Source organism: Oncorhynchus masou, chromosome 12 (assembly GCF_036934945.1).
Source record: "Oncorhynchus masou masou isolate Uvic2021 chromosome 12, UVic_Omas_1.1, whole genome shotgun sequence".
NCBI classification, from domain to species: Eukaryota; Metazoa; Chordata; class Actinopteri; order Salmoniformes; family Salmonidae; genus Oncorhynchus; species Oncorhynchus masou.
In genome coordinates, this window is record NC_088223.1 from 1399846 (window position 1) to 1423528 (window position 23683).

The following is a 23683-nucleotide window of genomic DNA, read 5'->3' on the forward strand; positions in this document are numbered from 1 at the left end:
AAGAATCCCCTCTCGATAATCAGCACAATCTTACCCAGTAGGGGTACTCCTTTTATGAGGACCTCTTCTGCATGAGTAAAAATAGAAGCACACACAACTGCAGCTTGAGGATTTATCCTATGAAGAATATCATCCACTGCTATTTCTGACAGTTTGGCTGGCAACCATTGTATTTATTGTCAAAAACAGCATTTACCAGCAGATGGAACCCTGCAACAAACATGCTGGCAACATATGATTACAAAAATAACGGTCCACTGTCTAACTAGCTGAGCTCTAGTTGGAAGTAGGAGCTTAGTTGTTCATTAAGATCAGGGTCATTCTTAATGAGGCATTTAGTTTGGTTGGATGGGTTTGGTTTATCTATCTGGGGGCTGCTGCAGTCCGTAATCCCCCTGTGTTGAAGTCTGTGACGTCCCTGTTACTGACATATCCTCTCTTTCTTCTCCTCCTTTACCCTCACCACCTCCCCCCTCTCCTCTTGTCTCGTCATCCATCTCCTTCCTCTTCATCCCTCTCCTCCTCTTTCATCCCTCTTCTTCCTACCTCTCCACTTTCTCTTCTTCCCCCCTCTTCCTCCAACTCGTCTTCTCTTCCTCCTCCCCCAGATTCACAATCGCTATGAAGGAAAGGACATCTCCAAACATAAGAGGAACTTGGTGATAGCGGGTGGCGTGACCTTATCTGTCATTGTCTCCCCCGTGGTGGCAGCAGTTACTGTTGGTAAGTCCCTCGCCCTAGTGCTCTTATCATATCTAGAGGTTAGTTGAGTTAAAATGTTAACTGGTCTCCATACAAGACAAGCCATCTTCAATATCCTCTGTCACTCCCAGGGGAACGTTGTATAATATTGTTCTTTAGTATGTCATTCAGATCCACCATTAGCAGGAGCTTCTGTGTTTTCTGATTGTGTCTCCAGGTATCGGTGTGCCCATCATGCTGGCATACGTCTACGGGGTGGTGCCCATCTCTCTGTGTCGCAGCGGTGGGTGTGGCGTCTCCGCCGGTAACGGGAAAGGGGTCCGCATCGATTTTGATGACGAAAATGAGATGAACGTCGGAAGTGCAGCGGCTGCAACTGGTGAGTTATCATAACCACCACCCATCACCACCATAACCACCACCCATCACCACCCATCACCACCACCCATCACCATCATCACCACCACCCATCACCACCATAACCACCACCCATCACCACCATAACCACCACCCATCACCATCATCTCCACCACTCATCACCATCATAACCACCACTCATCACCATCATAACCACCACTCATCACCATCATAACCACCACTCATCACCATCATAACCACCACTCATCACCATCATAACCACCACTCATCACCATCATAACCACCACTCATCACCATCATCTCCACCACTCATCACCATCATCTCCACCACTCATCACCATCATCTCCACCACTCATCACCATCATAACCACCACCCATCACCATCATAACCACCACTCACCATCATCACCACCACTCATCACCATCATCACCACCACCACCCATCACCACCACCACTCATCACCACCACCCATCACTACCACTCATCACCATCACCACTCATCACCATCATAGCCACCACTCATAACCACCACCACTCATCACCACCACTCATCACATCATAGCCACCACTCATCACCATCATCTCCACCACTCATCACCATCATCTCCACCACTCATCACCATCATCTCCACCACTCATCACCATCACCACCACCACTCACCACCACCACCACTACCACTCACCACCACTCATCACCACCACCACTCATCATCACCACCACCACTCATCATCACCACCACCACTCATCACCACCACCACCACTCATCACCACCACCACCACTCATCACCACCACCACCACTCATCACCACCACCACCACTCATCATCATCGCCACCACTCATCTCCACCGCCACCACTCATCTCCACCACCACCACTCATCTCCACCACCACCACTCATCTCCACCACCACTCATCACCACCACCACCACTCATCTCCACCACCACCACCACTCATCTCCACCACCACTCATCTCCACCACCACCACTCATCTCCACCACCACCACTCATCTCCACCACCACCACTCATCTCCACCACCACCACTCATCTCCACCACCACCACTCATCTCCACCACCACCACTCATCTCCACCACTCATCATCACCACCACCACTCATCATCACCACCACCACTCATCACCACCACCACCACCACCACTCATCACCACCACTCATCACCACCACTCATCACCACTCATCACCACCACTCATCACCACCACCACCACTCATCACCACCACCACCACTCATCACCACCACCACCACTCATCACCACCACTCATCTCCACCACCACTCATCTCCACCACCACTCATCTCCACCACCACCACCACTCATCACCACCACCACCACTCATCACCACCACTCATCACCACCACTCATCACCACCACCACCACTCATCACCACCACTCATCACCACCACTCATCACCACCACCACCACTCATCACCACCACCACCACTCATCACCACCACCACCACTCATCACCACCACCACCACCACCACTCATCTCCACCACCACTCATCTCCACCACCACTCATCTCCACCACCACTCATCTCCACCACCACTCATCTCCACCACCACCACTCATCTCCACCACCACCACTCATCTCCACCACCACCACTCATCTCCACCACCACCACTCATCTCCACCACCACCACTCATCATCACCACCACCACTCATCATCACCACCACCACTCATCATCACCACCACCACTCATCATCACCACCACCACTCATCATCACCACCACCACTCATCACCACCACCACCACCACTCATCACCACCACCACCACTCATCATCACCACCACCACTCATCATCACCACCACCACTCATCATCACCACCACCACTCATCATCACCACCACCACTCATCATCACCACCACCACTCATCACCACCACCACCACCACTCATCACCACCACCACCACTCATCATCACCATCACCACCACTCATCATCACCACCACCACCACTCATCACCACCACCACCACTCATCACCACCACCACCACTCATCACCACCACCACCACTCATCACCACCACCACCACTCATCATCACCACCACCACCACTCATCATCACCACCACCACTCATCTCCACCACCACCACTCATCATCACCACCACCACTCATCTCCACCACCTCCACTCATCTCCACCACCACCACCACTCATCTCCACCACCACTCATCTCCACCACCACTCATCACCACCACCACTCACCACCACTCATCTCCACCACCACCACTCATCGCCACCACCACCACTCATCGCCACCACCACCACTCATCTCCACCACCACCACTCATCTCCACCACCACCACTCATCTCCACCACCACCACTCATCTCCACCACTCATCACCACCACTCATCATCTCCACCACTCATCACCACCACCACCACTCATCATCACCACCACTCATCATCACCACCACTCATCATCACCACCACTCATCTCCACCACTCATCATCACCACCACCACTCATCATCACCACCACCACCACTCATCACCACCACTCATCACCACCACCACCACTCATCACCACCACCACCACTCATCACCACCACCACCACTCATCACCACCACCACCACTCATCATCACCACCACCACCACCACCACTCATCATCACCACCACCACTCATCATCACCACCACCACTCATCTCCACCACCACCACTCATCATCTCCACCACCACTCATCACCACCACCACTCATCACCACCACCACTCATCACCACCACCACTCACCACCACTCATCTCCACCACCACTCATCTCCACCACCACTCATCTCCACCACCACCACTCATCTCCACCACCACCACTCATCTCCACCACCACCACTCATCTCCACCACCACCACTCATCTCCACCACCACCACTCATCTCCACCACCACCACTCATCTCCACCACTCATCACCACCACCACTCATCACCACCACTCATCATCACCACCACCACTCATCACCACCACCACCACTCATCACCACCACTCATCACCATCACCACCACTCATCACCACCACCACCACTCATCATCACCACCACCACCACTCATCATCACCACCACCACCACTCATCATCACCACCACCACCACTCATCATCACCACCACTCATCATCACCACCACCACTCATCATCACCACCACCACTCATCATCACCACCACCACCACTCATCACCACCACCACCACCACTCATCACCACCACCACCACTCATCATCACCACCACCACTCATCATCACCACCACCACTCATCATCACCACCACCACTCATCATCACCACCACCACTCATCATCACCACCACCACTCATCACCACCACCACTCATCACCACCACCACCACCACTCATCACCACTCACCACCACTCACCATCACCACTCACCATCACCACTCATCATCATCACCACCACCACTCATCATCACCACCACCACTCATCATCACCACCACCACTCATCATCACCACCACCACTCATCTCCACCACCACCACTCATCTCCACCACCACCACTCATCATCACCACCACCACTCATCATCACCACCACCACTCATCATCACCACCACCACTCATCTCCACCACCACCACTCATCATCACCACCACCACTCATCATCACCACCACCACTCATCTCCACCACCACCACTCATCTCCACCACCACCACCACCACCACTCATCACCACCACCACTCACCACCACTCATCACCACCACCACTCACCACCACTCATCTCCACCACCACCACTCATCTCCACCACTCATCACCACCACCACCACTCATCTCCACCACCACCACTCATCTCCACCACTCATCACCACCACCACCACCACTCATCATCACCACCACCACTCATCATCACCACCACCACTCATCACCACCACCACCACCACTCATCATCACCACCACCACTCATCATCACCACCACCACTCATCATCACCACCACCACTCATCATCACCACCACCACTCATTATCACCACCACCACTCATCATCACCACCACCACTCATCACCACCACCACCACCACTCATCACCACCACCACCACTCATCATCACCATCACCACCACTCATCATCACCACCACCACCACTCATCACCACCACCACCACTCATCACCACCACCACCACTCATCACCACCACCACCACTCATCACCACCACCACCACTCATCACCACCACCACCACTCATCATCACCACCACCACTCATCTCCACCACCACCACTCATCATCACCACCACCACTCATCTCCACCACCTCCACTCATCTCCACCACCACCACCACTCATCTCCACCACCACTCATCTCCACCACCACTCATCACCACCACCACTCACCACCACTCATCTCCACCACCACCACTCATCGCCACCACCACCACTCATCGCCACCACCACCACTCATCTCCACCACCACCACTCATCTCCACCACCACCACTCATCTCCACCACTCATCACCACCACTCATCATCTCCACCACTCATCACCACCACCACTCATCACCACCACCACCACTCATCATCACCACCACTCATCATCACCACCACTCATCATCACCACCACTCATCTCCACCACTCATCATCACCACCACCACTCATCATCACCACCACCACCACTCATCACCACCACTCATCACCACCACCACCACTCATCACCACCACCACCACTCATCACCACCACCACCACTCATCACCACCACTCATCACCACCACCACCACTCATCATCACCACCACCACCACTCATCATCACCACCACCACTCATCATCACCACCACCACTCATCTCCACCACCACCACTCATCATCTCCACCACCACTCATCACCACCACCACTCATCACCACCACCACTCATCACCACCACCACTCACCACCACTCATCTCCACCACCACTCATCTCCACCACCACTCATCTCCACCACCACCACTCATCTCCACCACCACCACTCATCTCCACCACCACCACTCATCTCCACCACCACCACTCATCTCCACCACTCATCACCACCACCACTCATCACCACCACTCATCATCACCACCACCACTCATCACCACCACCACCACTCATCACCACCACTCATCACCATCACCACCACTCATCACCACCACCACCACTCATCATCACCACCACTCATCATCACCACCACCACCACTCATCATCACCACCACCACCACTCATCATCACCACCACTCATCATCACCACCACTCATCATCACCACCACCACTCATCATCACCACCACCACTCATCATCACCACCACCACCACTCATCACCACCACCACCACCACTCATCACCACCACCACCACCACTCATCACCACCACCACCACCACTCATCATCACCACCACCACTCATCATCACCACCACCACTCATCATCACCACCACCACTCATCATCACCACCACCACTCATCATCACCACCACCACTCATCACCACCACCACTCATCACCACCACCACCACCACTCATCACCACTCACCACCACTCACCATCACCACTCACCATCACCACTCATCATCATCACCACCACCACTCATCATCACCACCACCACTCATCATCACCACCACCACTCATCATCACCACCACCACTCATCTCCACCACCACCACTCATCTCCACCACCACCACTCATCATCACCACCACCACTCATCATCACCACCACCACTCATCATCACCACCACCACTCATCTCCACCACCACCACTCATCATCACCACCACCACTCATCATCACCACCACCACTCATCTCCACCACCACCACTCATCTCCACCACCACCACCACCACCACTCATCACCACCACCACTCACCACCACTCATCACCACCACCACTCACCACCACTCATCTCCACCACCACCACTCATCTCCACCACTCATCACCACCACCACCACTCATCTCCACCACCACCACTCATCTCCACCACTCATCACCACCACCACTCATCATCACCACCACCACCACCACTCATCATCACCACCACCACTCATCATCACCACCACCACTCATCATCACCACCACCACTCATCACCACCACCACCACTCATCACCACCACCACCACTCATCACCACCACCACCACCACTCATCACCACCACCACCACCACTCATCATCACCACCACCACTCATCATCACCACCACCACTCATCACCACCACCACCACTCATCACCACCACCACCACTCATCATCACCACCACCACTCATCATCACCACCACCACCACCACTCATCACCACCACCACTCATCACCACCACCACCACTCACCACCACCACCACCACCACTCATCACCACCACCACTCATCACCACCACCACTCATCACCACCACCACCACCACTCATCACCACCACCACTCATCACCACTCATCACCACCACCACTCATCACCACCACCACTCATCATCACCACCACCACCACTCATCACCACCACCACTCATCACCACTCATCATCACCACCACCACTCATCATCACCACCACCACTCATCACCACCACCACTCATCACCACCACCACTCATCACCACTCATCATCACCACCACCACTCATCACCACTCATCATCACCACCACCACTCATCACCACTCATCATCACCACCACCACTCATCACCACTCATCATCACCACCACCACCACTCATCACCACCACCACCACTCATCATCACCACCACCACTCATCATCACCACCACCACTCATCATCACCACCACCACTCATCATCACCACCACCACTCATCATCACCACCACCACCACTCATCACCACCACCACCACTCATCATCACCACCACCACTCATCATCACCACCACCACTCATCATCACCACCACCACTCATCATCACCACCACCACTCATCACCACCACCACCACTCATCACCACCACCACCACCACTCATCACCACCACCACCACCACTCATCACCACCACCACCACCACTCATCACCACCACCACCACTCATCACCACCACCACCACTCATCACCACCACCACCACTCATCATCACCACCACCACTCATCATCACCACCACCACTCATCATCACCACCACCACTCATCATCACCACCACCACCACTCATCACCACCACCACCACTCATCATCACCACCACCACTCATCATCACCACCACCACTCATCATCACCACCACCACCACTCATCACCACCACCACCACTCATCATCACCACCACCACTCATCATCACCACCACCACTCATCATCACCACCACCACTCATCATCACCACCACCACTCATCATCACCACCACCACTCATCATCACCACCACCACCACTCATCACCACCACCACCACCACTCATCACCACCACCACCACCACTCATCACCACCACCACCACCACTCATCACCACCACCACCACTCATCACCACCACCACCACTCATCATCACCACCACCACCACCACTCACCACCACTCATCACCACCACCACTCATCACCACCACCACCACTCATCACCACCACCACCACTCATCATCACCACCACCACTCATCATCACCACCACCACTCATCATCACCACCACCACTCATCATCACCACCACCACCACTCATCATCACCACCACCACTCATCATCACCACCACCACTCATCATCACCACCACCACTCATCATCACCACCACCACTCATCACCACCACCACCACTCATCACCACCACCACCACCACCACCACCACTCATCACCACCACCACCACTCATCACCACCACTCATCACCACCACCACCACCACTCACCACCACCACTCACCACCACCACCACCACTCATCACCACCAACACCACTCATCACCACCACCACCACCACTCATCACCACCACCACTCATCACCACCACCACTCATCACCACCACCACTCATCACCACTCATCACCACCACCACTCATCACCATCATCACCACCACCACTCATCATCACCACCACCACTCATCATCACCACCACCACCACTCATCACCACCACCACCACTCATCATCACCACCACCACTCATCATCACCACCACCACTCATCATCACCACCACCACTCATCATCACCACCACCACTCATCATCACCACCACCACTCATCACCACCACCACCACTCATCACCACCACCACCACCACTCATCACCACCACCACCACCACTCATCACCACCACCACTCATCACCACCACCACTCATCACCACCACCACCACTCATCATCACCACCACCACCACCACTCATCACCACCACCACTCATCACCACCACCACCACTCATCACCACCACCACCACTCATCATCACCACCACCACTCATCATCACCACCACCACTCATCATCACCACCACCACTCATCATCACCACCACCACCACTCATCATCACCACCACCACTCATCATCACCACCACCACTCATCATCACCACCACCACTCATCATCACCACCACCACTCATCACCACCACCACCACTCATCACCACCACCACCACCACTCATCACCACCACCACCACCACTCATCACCACCACCACCACTCATCACCACCACTCATCACCACCACCACCACCACTCACCACCACCACTCACCACCACCACCACCACTCATCACCACCACCACCACTCATCACCACCACCACCACCACTCATCACCACCACCACTCATCACCACCACCACTCATCACCACCACCACTCATCACCACTCATCACCACCACCACTCATCACCACCACCACCACTCATCATCACCACCACCACCACCACTCATCACCACCACCACTCATCACCACCACCACCACTCATCACCACCACCACCACTCATCATCACCACCACCACTCATCATCACCACCACCACTCATCATCACCACCACCACTCATCATCACCACCACCACCACTCATCATCACCACCACCACTCATCATCACCACCACCACTCATCATCACCACCACCACTCATCATCACCACCACCACTCATCACCACCACCACCACTCATCACCACCACCACCACCACTCATCACCACCACCACCACCACTCATCACCACCACCACCACTCATCACCACCACTCATCACCACCACCACCACCACTCACCACCACCACTCACCACCACCACCACCACTCATCACCACCACCACCACTCATCACCACCACCACCACCACTCATCACCACCACCACTCATCACCACCACCACTCATCACCACCACCACTCATCACCACTCATCACCACCACCACTCATCACCACCACCACCACCACTCATCACCACCACCACTCATCACCACTCATCATCACCACCACCACTCATCACCACCACCACTCATCACCACTCATCACCACCACCACCACTCATCACCACCACCACTCATCACCACCACCACTCATCACCACCACCACCACTCATCATCACCACCACCACCACCACTCATCACCACCACCACTCATCACCACCACCACCACTCATCACCACCACCACCACTCATCATCACCACCACCACTCATCATCACCACCACCACTCATCATCACCACCACCACTCATCATCACCACCACCACCACTCATCATCACCACCACCACTCATCATCACCACCACCACTCATCATCACCACCACCACTCATCATCACCACCACCACTCATCACCACCACCACCACTCATCACCACCACCACCACCACTCATCACCACCACCACCACCACTCATCACCACCACCACCACTCATCACCACCACTCATCACCACCACCACCACCACTCACCACCACCACTCACCACCACCACCACCACTCATCACCACCACCACCACTCATCACCACCACCACCACCACTCATCACCACCACCACTCATCACCACCACCACTCATCACCACCACCACTCATCACCACTCATCACCACCACCACTCATCACCACCACCACCACCACTCATCACCACCACCACTCATCACCACTCATCATCACCACCACCACTCATCATCACCACCACCACTCATCACCACCACCACTCATCACCACTCATCATCACCACCACCACTCATCATCACCACCACCACTCATCACCACTCATCATCACCACCACCACTCATCACCACTCATCATCACCACCACCACTCATCACCACTCATCATCACCACCACCACCACTCATCACCACCACCACCACTCATCATCACCACCACCACTCATCATCACCACCACCACTCATCATCACCACCACCACTCATCATCACCACCACCACCACTCATCACCACCACCACCACTCATCATCACCACCACCACTCATCATCACCACCACCACTCATCATCACCACCACCACTCATCATCACCACCACCACTCATCATCACCACCACCACTCATCACCACCACCACCACTCATCACCACCACCACTCATCACCACCACCACCACCACTCATCACCACCACCACCACCACTCATCACCACCACCACCACTCATCACCACCACCACCACTCATCACCACCACCACCACTCATCACCACCACCACCACTCATCATCACCACCACCACTCATCATCACCACCACCACTCATCATCACCACCACCACTCATCATCACCACCACCACCACTCATCACCACCACCACCACTCATCATCACCACCACCACTCATCATCACCACCACCACTCATCATCACCACCACCACTCATCATCACCACCACCACCACTCATCACCACCACCACCACTCATCACCACCACCACCACTCATCATCACCACCACCACTCATCATCACCACCACCACTCATCATCACCACCACCACTCATCATCACCACCACCACCACTCATCACCACCACCACCACTCATCACCACCACCACCACCACTCATCACCACCACCACCACCACTCATCACCACCACCACCACCACTCATCACCACCACCACCACTCATCACCACCACCACCACTCATCATCACCACCACCACTCACCACCACCACCACCACTCATCACCACCACCACTCATCACCACCACCACCACTCATCACCACCACCACCACTCATCACCACCACCACCACTCATCACCACCACCACCACTCATCATCACCACCACCACTCATCACCACCACCACCACTCATCACCACCACCACCACTCATCACCACCACCACCACTCATCATCACCACCACCACTCATCATCACCACCACCACTCATCATCACCACCACCACTCATCATCACCACCACCACCACTCATCATCACCACCACCACTCATCATCACCACCACCACTCATCATCACCACCACCACTCATCACCACCACCACCACTCATCACCACCACCACTCATCACCACCACCACCACCACTCATCACCACCACCACCACTCATCACCACCACTCATCACCACCACCACTCACCACCACCACTCACCACCACCACCACCACTCATCACCACCACCACCACTCATCACCACCACCACCACCACTCATCACCACCACCACTCATCACCACCACCACTCATCACCACCACCACTCATCACCACCACCACTCATCACCACTCATCACCACCACCACTCATCACCATCATCACCACCACCACTCATCATCACCACCACCACCACTCATCACCACCACCACCACTCATCACCACCACCACCACTCATCATCACCACCACCACTCATCATCACCACCACCACTCATCATCACCACCACCACTCATCATCACCACCACCACTCATCATCACCACCACCACTCATCACCACCACCACCACTCATCACCACCACCACCACCACTCATCACCACCACCACCACCACTCATCACCACCACCACCACCACTCATCACCACCACCACCACTCATCACCACCACCACCACTCATCATCACCACCACCACTCACCACCACCACCACCACTCATCACCACCACCACTCATCACCACCACCACCACTCATCACCACCACCACCACTCATCACCACCACCACCACTCATCATCACCACCACCACTCATCATCACCACCACCACTCATCATCACCACCACCACCACTCATCATCACCACCACCACTCATCATCACCACCACCACTCATCATCACCACCACCACTCATCACCACCACCACCACTCATCACCACCACCACCACCACTCATCACCACCACCACCACCACTCATCACCACCACCACCACTCATCACCACCACTCATCACCACCACCACCACCACTCACCACCACCACTCACCACCACCACCACCACTCATCACCACCACCACCACTCATCACCACCACCACCACCACTCATCACCACCACCACTCATCACCACCACCACTCATCACCACCACCACTCATCACCACTCATCACCACCACCACTCATCACCACCACCACTCATCACCACTCATCACCACCACCACTCATCACCACCACCACTCATCACCACCACTCATCACCACCACCACTCATCACCACCACCACTCATCATCACCACCACCACCACTCATCATCACCACCACCACTCATCACCACCACCACTCATCATCACCACCACCACCACTCATCACCACCACCACTCATCACCACTCATCATCACCACCACCACTCATCATCACCACCACCACTCATCACCACCACCACTCATCACCACCACCACTCATCACCACTCATCATCACCACCACCACTCATCACCACTCATCATCACCACCACCACTCATCACCACTCATCATCACCACCACCACTCATCACCACTCATCATCACCACCACCACTCATCACCACTCATCATCACCACCACCACCACTCATCACCACCACCACCACTCATCACCACCACCACCACTCATCATCACCACCACCACTCATCATCACCACCACCACTCATCATCACCACCACCACTCATCATCACCACCACCACTCATCATCACCACCACCACTCATCTCCACCACCACCACTCATCTCCACCACCACCACTCATCATCACCACCACCACTCATCATCACCACCACCACTCATCACCACCACCACCACTCATCATCACCACCACCACTCATCTCCACCACCACCACTCATCTCCACCACCACTCGCCTCCGCCACCACCACTCACCTCTCACCTGATCAGGTGATGGTGAAAAATCTATCTTTGGGCCCTGTTCAGTAGACAGAAAGATAATGATAATTACATGCCAGAGGAATATGTTACTGAGAACAAACGTCCTTCTGAACATTATCCACAATGTTGTGTCCCGCTGAACATGGCCCTGTGTAATGTGGCATCTGAAGTGACATGTGTTATATTATTCTCCTCAGACGCCACATCTGTGGCAGAGACCAGACACAACCCCAGCATCGGAGAGGGCAGTGTGGGGGGCATGACAGGCAGTCTGAGTGCCAGCGGGAGCCACATGGACCGGATGGGCGCCATGAGGGACAACCTGAGTGAGAATGCCTCCACCATGGCTCTGGCTGGGGCCAGCATCACCGGATCTCTGTCTGGCAGCGCCATGGTCAACTGTTATAACAGGTAGTGTACTAGAGTGGAGAAGCCAGAATCCCTTTAACTTAGTGTTCAGAATAATTCAGGCTTCTTTAGAAGTCTGTCTTTGATTTCATAGATTTTCATCAAGGATCTCTCTGTACTTTCTTCCGTTCGTCTTTCCCTCGATCCAGACAAGTCTCCCAGTCCCTGCCGCTTAAAAACATCCCCACAGCATGATGCTGCCACCACAATGCTTCACCGTAGGGATGGTGCCAGGTTTCCTCCAAACGTGACGCTTGGCGTTCAGGCCAAAGAGTTCAATCTTGGTTTCATCAGACCAGAGAATCTTTAGCTGCCTTTTGGTGTAGTCCAAGCGGGCCGCCATGCCTTTTACTGAGGAGTGGCGTGCGTCTGGCCACTCTACCATAAAACCATAAAGGCCTGATTTGGTGGAATGCTGCAGAGATGGGAGAACCTTCCAGAAGGACAACCATCTCCACAGAGAAACTCTTGAGCTCTGTCAGTGACCATCGGGTTCTTGGTCACCTCCCTGACCAAGGCCCTTCTCCCCCAATTGATCAGTTTGGCCAGGCGGCCATCTCTTGGATCTGGGTGAAGGAGAAATGGGGAGGGCTTGGGCAAGTTGCTGTGGGGGATGCAGGGCTGTTGATCTGGGAAGGGGTAGCCAGGTGGAAAGCATGGCCAGCTGTAGAAAAATGTTTGAGTATCGTAGATTTATCGATGGTGACAATGTTTCCTAGCCTCAGTGCAGTGGGCACCTGGGAGGAGGTCCTCTTATTCTCCATGGACTTTAAGTTGTCCCAGAACTTTTTGGAGTTTGTGCTACAGGATGCAAATGTCTGTTTGAAAAAGCTTGCCTTTGCTTTCCTAACTTCCCTGAAAAGTTGCATATCGCCGGGGCTATTCGATGCTAATGCAGTACGCCACAGGATGTTTTTGTGCTGGTCAAGGGCGGTCAGGTCTGGAGTGAACCATGGGCTGTATCTGTTCCTAGTTCTAAATCTTTTGAATGAGGCATGCTTATTTAAGATGGTGAGGAAGGCACTTTTAAAGAATAACCAGGCATCCTCTACTGATGGGATGAGTTCAATATCCTCCCAGGAAAACCCGGCCAGGTCGATTAGAAAGACCTGCTCGCTGAAGTGTTTTAGGTTGTGTTTGACAGTGATGAGTGGAGGTCGTTTGACCGCTGACCCATTACGGATGCAGGCAATGAGGCAGTGATCACTGAGATCCTGGTTGAAAACAGCAGAGGTGTATTTAGAGGGCAGGTTGGTCAGGATGATATCGATGAGGGTGTCCGTGTTTACGGATTTAGTGTTGTACCTGGTCGGTTCCATGATAATTTGCGTGAGATTGAGGGCATCTAGCTTAGATTGTAGGACTGCCGGGGTAAGCATATCCCAGTTTAGGTCACCTAACAGTACAAACTCTGAAGATAAATGGGGGGCAATTAATTCACATATGGTGTCCAGGCCACTGCTGGGTCAAAAACAAGACTTATTTCTGAAAAGGAGCATTTTTAGAAGTAGAAGCTCTGTTTGGGCACAGACCTTGATAGTATGACAGAACTCTGCAACTCCTCCCCCTTTTTCAGTTCTATCTTGACGGAAAATGTTGTAGTTAGGGATGGAAATCTCAGAAGTTTTGGTGGTCTTCCTAAGCCAGGACTCAGACACGACTAGGACATCAGGGTTGGCGGAGTGTTGCTAAAGCAGTGAATAAAACAAACTTAGGGAGGAGGCTTCTGATGGTAACATGCATGAAACCAAGGCTTTTACGGTTACAGAAGTCAACAAATGAGAGTGCCTGGGGAATAGGTGTAGTACTGGGGGCTACAGGTCCCTGGGTTAACATTAGTAGTCATTACTACGCTAGGCAAGCAGGGGACACAGCGTTCAGAAAAGCTAACAGGCCGGAGCTAGTAGATGGTTCTTCGGCGACATTGTTCCAGAATAGCCTGTTGAGACCACATCGGGCGATCATGTCGGCAGTCCAGTCGTGATGGATCGGCGGGGCTCTGTGCCGACAATAAAGGGTCCAGGCCAATTGGCAAAGGAGGTATTGTAGCCCTAAAAGTAGTTGGTATATGGGCCTGGCTCGAGGCTCGCTCAAGGCTAACTGGTGCTTGCTTCGGGACAGAAGCGTTAGCGAACAGTAGCTAGCCGATGATCCGGTGTAATGATCCAGAGCGGCAGGAATCCGGTAATGTGGTAGAGAGCAGCAGTTCGATATGCTCTGGGTTGATATCGCACTGTGCAGACTGGCTGGTGTTTTCCGAGCTAAGGCTGGCTGATGACGGGGTAAAAAGTAAAGGACTGCTTGTCGTGGCTAACAAAGACTATTAGCTAGTTAGCTGGCTAGAGGACCGCTAGCCATGGCTAATAAAGACTAGGTTCTAGTTAGCTGGCTAGAGGACCGCTAGCCATGGCTAACAAAGACTATTAGCTAGTTAGCTGGCTAGAGGACCGCTAGCCATGGCTAATAAAGACTAGGTTCTAGTTAGCTGGCTAGAGGACCGCTAGCCATGGCTAATAAAGACTAGGTTCTAGTTAGCTGGCTAGAGGACCGCTAGCCATGGCTAACAAAGACTATTAGCTAGTTAGCTGGCTAGAGGACCGCTAGCCATGGCTAATAAAGACTAGGTTCTAGTTAGCTGGCTAGAGGACCGCTAGCCATGGCTAATAAAGACTAGGTTCTAGTTAGCTGGCTAGAGGACCGCTAGCCATGGCTAACAAAGACTATTAGCTAGTTAGCTGGCTAGAGGACCGCTAGCCATGGCTAATAAAGACTAGGTTCTAGTTAGCTGGCTAGAGGACCGCTAGCCATGGCTAATAAAGACTAGGTTCTAGTTAGCTGGCTAGAGGACCGCTAGCCATGGCTAATAAAGTCTAGGTTCTAGTTAGCTGGCTAGAGGACCGCTAGCCATGGCTAATAAAGACTAGGTTCTAGTTAGCTGGCTAGAGGACCGCTAGCCATGGCTAATAAAGACTAGGTTCTAGTTAGCTGGCTAGAGGACCGCTAGCCATGGCTAATAAAGACTAGGTGCTAGTTAGCTGGCTAGAGGACCGCTAGCCATGGCTAATAAAGACTCGGTTCTAGTTAGCTGGCTAGAGGACCGCTAGCCATGGCTAATAAAGACTAGGTTCTAGTTAGCTGGCTAGAGGACCGCTAGCCATGGCTAATAAAGACTAGGTGCTAGTTAGCTGACTAGAGGACCGCTAGCCATGGCTAATAAAGACTAGGTGCTAGTTAGCTGGCTAGAGGACCGCTAGCCATGGCTAATAAAGACTAGGTGCTAGTCAGCTGGCTAGAGGACCGCTAGCCATGGCTAATAAAGACTCGGTTCTAGTTAGCTGGCTAGAGGACCGCTAGCCATGGCTAATAAAGACTAGGTTCTAGTTAGCTGGCTAGAGGACCGCTAGCCATGGCTAATAAAGACTAGGTTCTAGTTAGCTGGCTAGAGGACCTCTAGCCATGGCTAATAAAGACTAGGTTCTAGTTAGCTGGCTAGAGGACCGCTAGCCATGGCTAATAAAGACTAGGTTCTAGTTAGCTGGCTAGAGGACCGCTAGCCATGGCTAATAAAGACTAGGTTCTAGTTAGCTGGCTAGAGGACCTCTAGCCATGGCTAATAAAGACTAGGTTCTAGTTAGCTGGCTAGAGGACCGCTAGCCATGGCTAATAAAGACTAGGTTCTAGTTAGCTGGCTAGCACCTGATGGAAGTTCCAGTTATAAGGAATGAAAATAGCAGATCAGTACCACATTGGATGAGGAAAGTATAATTAGTTCGTAGATAGAAAGTGAGATTAAGATATATGAGAAAGACCGGCTATTTACACGGGATAATACCGACAAACACACACGTCCTACTGCAGCGCCATCTTGGATTTTTTTTAATGTGAAGTTCTGGAATGGCCTAGTGAAAGACTTAAACCCGATTTGAGATGTTGTGGCAGGACCTGAAACGAGCAGTTCATGCTCGAAAACCGACATGTTGCTGATTTACAGCAGTTCTGCATGGAAGAGTAGGCCATAATTCCTCCAATGATGTGAGAGATTGATCAACAACTACAGGAAGTGTTTGGTTGGAGTCAGTGCAGCTAAAGGAGGCACAACCAGTTAGTGAGAGTAAGGGGACAAATACTTCTTCACACAGGAGCGCTGGTGTTGCATATCCTTATTTATTAAATAGATGTAATATGTATTCATATGTTGTGCCATCTGTCCTTCCTCCTCACAACACTATCTCTGTTCTTCCTGCTCACAACACTATCTCTGTCCTTCCTCCTCACAACACTATCTCTGTCCTTCCTCCTCACAACACTATCTCTGTCCTTCCTCCCCACAACAATATCTCTGTCCTTCCTCCCCACAACACTATCTCTGTCCTTCCTCCCCACAACACTATCTCTGTCCTTCCTCCCCACAACACTATCTCTGTCCTTCCTCCCCACAACACTATCTCTGTCCTTCCTCCCCACAACACTATCTCTGTCCTTCCTCCCCACAACACTATCTCTGTCCTTCCTCCCCACAACACTATCTCTGTCCTTCCTCCCCACAACACTATCTCTGTCCTTCCTCCCCACAACACTATCTCTGTCCTTCCTCCCCACAACACTATCTCTGTCCTTCCTCCCCACAACACTATCTCTGTCCTTCCTCCCCACAACACTATCTCTGTCCTTCCTCCCCACAACACTATCTCTGTCCTTCCTCCCCACAACACTATCTCTGTCCTTCCTCCCCACAACACTATCTCTGTCCTTCCTCCCCACAACACTATCTCTGTCCTTCCTCCCCACAACACTATCTCTGTCCTTCCTCCCCACAACACTATCTCTGTCCTTCCTCCCCACAACACTATCTCTGTCCTTCCTCCCCACAACACTATCTCTGTCCTTCCTCCCCACAACACTATCTCTGTCCTTCCTCCCCACAACACTATCTCTGTCCTTCCTCCCCACAACACTATCTCTGTCCTTCCTCCCCACAACACTATCTCTGTCCTTCCTCCCCACAACACTATCTCTGTCCTTCCTCCCCACAACACTATCTCTGTCCTTCCTCCCCACAACACTATCTCTGTCCTTCCTCCCCACAACACTATCTCTGTCCTTCCTCCCCACAACACTATCTCTGTCCTTCCTCCCCACAACACTGTACATCTCTGTCCTTCCTCCCCACAACACTGTACATCTCTGTCCTTCCTCCCCACAACACTGTACATCTCTCTTCTTCCTCCCCACAACACTGTACATCTCTCTTCTTCCTCCCCACAACACTGTACATCTCTCTTCTTCCTCCCCACAACACTGTACATCTCTGTCCTTCTTCCTCCCCACAACACTATCTCTGTCCTTCCTCCTCACAACACCTTACATCTCTGATGTTTATCTCCTTCTCTACCCAGGTTGGAGGTCCAGGCTGACGTTCAGAAGGAGCAGGGTAGTCTGAGTGGGGAGTCGGCCAATGTCAGCTTGGGGACCATCAGTGACAACACTAGCACCAAAGCAATGGCTGGATCCATTCTCAACTACATGCCTCTGGACAGGTCAGCACCCTCCGCAGCACTGGTTCAGTTCTGGTAGTTGACATTGTCGTCTTCACCACTAGATGGTTTTGCACAGTCACCAAATACTACTGTCCCTATATGATCACCAATCACCAACCTGTTAGCATGTCTTGTTGTCATGGTTACATAGAACCGTCTGGAGGTGGTGTTAACATGTCTTGTTGTCATGGTTACAGAGAGGGTAATCTGGAGGTGGACATGGAGGGGAAGCAGGAGAAGAAACTACATCACCATAGCAACAGCAGCAGCCTGGACGACGCCAGCGGTGAGGGGAGAGGGGTTGGAGTGTGTCCCTCCGGCTGCCCCCATGAGTCTCGCTCCTCCAAATGGGTGAAGGACCCCTCTTCCTCGGGGGGCAAGAAGAGCAAGGGCAAGCTGAGGACTAAGAAGACCAGCGGAGGAACTAAGATCCAGGAGACCCGTGAGGACATGGATGCTCAGCTCCTAGAGCAGCGCAGCACAAACTCCTCAGAGTTCGACTCCCTCAGTGGCTCCCTGCCCTCCGTAGCAGACTCCCACTGCAGCCACTTATCAGAGTTCAGCTGCTCTGATCCGGAGACCTCCAGACCTCCTCCTCTCACCCCCTGCTGCATTGACCTCCACCCCCAGCGCCCCCTCACCTCCCTGGGAACAGACCTGGTCACCGCCCTGCCGGAGGTGGAGAACGACCATCTAGAGAACTGTCCCGCTGCATCCTCCTCCTCCTCACCTTCCTCTGCGGCCCCCGTCTACACAGAAGGAGGTATGCTCCTCTACATCGCCGAGGAGAGCTTAGGGCTGATGAGGACGACGCAGGAGGAGCTGAACTCCCTCGCGGTGGAGGAGGTCCTGAAGGAGACCAATAACAACATGTTGGACGGAGGTGTCGTATCCCAGCAGCCTTCCAGCCCTGTGAGGAGTGGCTGCATTCAGACTGAGATATAAACTCTCCTGGCTGGCTGACTGGCTGACTGGCTGGCTGACTGGCTGGCTGACTGGCTGACTGGCTGGCTGGCTGACTGGCTGGCTGGCTGGCTGACTGACTGGCTGGCTGACTGACTCCAGGGGTACTACTACAGACTGACCTAATGTTTATGCCAGCTTTTTTCACAGCTAGCCTGAAATCCACTTCTGTCACTGAGTGGGCAAGCTCGTTTTACGGAAGAGTAGAGAGAAAGACAGGACAGCAGAGGAGGAGATGTGTTTTATCCATGTCTGCTAATATGGAAGATAAAATCATGTGATGGTTGAGGGTAGACTGGGTGGTGATACAGGTGGAGGAATAAGGTAGACTGGGTGGTGATACAGGTGGAGGGATAGGGTAGACTGGAATAAGGTAGACTGGGTGGTGATACAGGTGGAGGGATAAGGTAGACTGGAATAAGGTAGACTGGGTGGTGGTACAGGTGGAGGGATAAGGTAGACTGGGTGGTGGTACATGTAGAGGGGGTGGTGATACAGGTAGACTGGGTGGTGGTACAGGTGGAGGGATAAGGTAGACTGGGTGGTGGTACATGTAGAGGTATAAGGTAGACTGGAATAAGGTAGACTGGGTGGTGATACAGGTGGAGGGATAAGGTAGACTGGGTGGTGATACAGGTGGAGGGATAAGGTAGACTGGGTGGTGGTACATGTAGAGGTATAAGGTAGACTGGGTGGTGATACAGGTGGAGGGATAAGGTAGACTGGGTGGTGATACAGGTGGAGGGATAAGGTAGACTGGGTGGTGATACAGGTGGAGGGATAAGGTAGACTGGGTGGTGATACAGGTGGAGGGATAAGGTAGACTGGGTGGTGATACAGGTGGAGGGATAAGGTAGACTGGAATAAGGTAGACTGGGTGGTGATACAGGTGGAGGGATAAGGTAGACTGGGTGGTGATACAGGTGGAGGGATAAGGTAGGCTGGGTGGTGATACATGTAGAGGTATAAGGTAGACTGGAATAAGGTAGACTGGGTGGTGATACAGGTGGAGGGATAAGGTAGACTGGGTGGTGATACATGTGGAGGGATAAGGTAGACTGGGTGGTGGTACATGTAGAGGTATAAGGTAGACTGGAATAAGGTAGACTGGGTGGTGGTACAGGTGGAGGGATAAGGTAGACTGGGTGGTGGTACATGTAGAGGGGGTGGTGATACAGGTAGACTGGGTGGTGGTACAGGTGGAGGGATAAGGTAGACTGGGTGGTGGTACAGGTAGACTGGGTGGTGGTACAGGTGGAGGGATAAGGTAGACTGGGTGGTGGTACAGGTAGACTGGGTGGTGGTACAGGTGGAGGGATAAGGTAGACTGGGTGGTGATACAGGGAGACTGGGTGGTGATACAGGTGGAGGGATAAGGTAGACTGGGTGGTGGTACAGGTGGAGGGATAAGGTAGACTGGTGGTGATACAGGTGGAGGGATAAGGTAGACAGGCTATAGGGAGGGAGAAAGCTCTCCTACTGGTTTAAGGGTTTTATTCATATAGAAGAGACGTTGGCAGTCTGGATGGGAAGTCTTGATTAAATCTCATGTCCGGAGTGTTTTTGGTCGGTGGTAACATTTAGATGGACCAAGGCCCATGGAAAGTTCCAGTTAAATGTATGAGGACAGAGGACGAGGTGTATGGCCGGTGTATCAGTGGGGTGATGATAGAGCAGTGTTCTATACTAGCCTTCACATGGGGGACAGATTCTCCAGAAGGCCACACGACTGTCCATCCAGGAAGCTCCTATGGATCCGACTCAAAACGAACCCCGTACAGGTGGCATCGTATTCACCATGTACTGCGTTACTAGATGAGTAGGGTTCCAGTTGAGACACAGACTTCTGTCTGTGGTGAACAGCCAGCCAGCCAGCCAGTCGCATCGCACCGCAGCGTAAAGGATTGTCAAGCTTCAGTTATAATATAAACCGGTCAAAGAAAAGGTCAAACTGACCTAAGAGGGACCAGTCAATAAGTCATTTTTATTTTTTCCATGATTCTATAAAAAAAATGATTATTACTTTTAAGATGTTGATGAATATTGTTTTGTAGTTTTAGTATTTTCCATGTTGAGCCCTGTGAGGTCAGATCCTGTGTTAGGGGAGGCCAGGGGGGGTTGGGGTGAGCAGAGAGAAGGAAGAGTCAACTAATTTAACCCTTTGTCTTCTTAAACAACACAGATTTTAACTGTCAGGATTGGATTTATAATATAAGTAAATATTCCAGAAAGAATCGGGCCTCAGAGCTAAGCTGGCCCATCATCAGTAGGAGGACAACAGCAGTCGTTTGGTATAAAGGGAGCGATAAGAGGTTGACTCTCTCTTCATTCTGTTATAGATCTACATCACTTCTAATTAAAAGGCTATGCTGATTTAAGCCTGAGTTCATGATCTGTGCTGTCTTCAACTCGTAGGTCATTATCACCAGTTAGAGGGGACAAGCCATGCTAACGGTGCTGTCTTCAACTCGTAGTTCATTATCACCAGTTAGAGGGGACAAGCCATGCTAACGGTGCTGTCTTCAACTCGTAGGTCATTATCACCAGTTAGAGGGGACAAGCCATGCTAACGGTGCTGTCTTCAACTCGTAGGCCATTATCACCAGTTAGAGGGGACAAGCCATGCTAACGGTGCTGTCTTCAACTCGTAGGTCATTATCACCAGTTAGAGGGGACAAG

The 23683-nt window shown here is 52.6% G+C and overlaps 1 protein-coding gene across 2 annotated transcripts in view; it reads left to right on the top strand.

Moving 5' to 3' along the window:
- Positions 1-23382, top strand: part of rnf19a (ring finger protein 19A, RBR E3 ubiquitin protein ligase) — a 43883-nt gene extending 20501 nt beyond the window's left edge. The window contains exons 5-10 of one of the 2 annotated variants that reach the window (XR_010456979.1): positions 609-723; positions 920-1081; positions 14294-14507; positions 19901-20041; positions 20239-21398; positions 21524-23382. Coding sequence is in view for 1 of the 2 variants with exons in the window: in XM_064979448.1 (XP_064835520.1) it covers positions 609-723; positions 920-1081; positions 14294-14507; positions 19901-20041; positions 20239-20986 (1380 nt within the window). In the remaining variant the exon portion in view is untranslated. Of the gene's footprint in view, positions 1-608; positions 724-919; positions 1082-14293; positions 14508-19900; positions 20042-20238 lie in introns of both variants that reach the window. The other variant, XM_064979448.1, reaches the window with a different exon arrangement.
- The last annotated feature ends 301 nt before the right edge of the window (positions 23383-23683 follow it).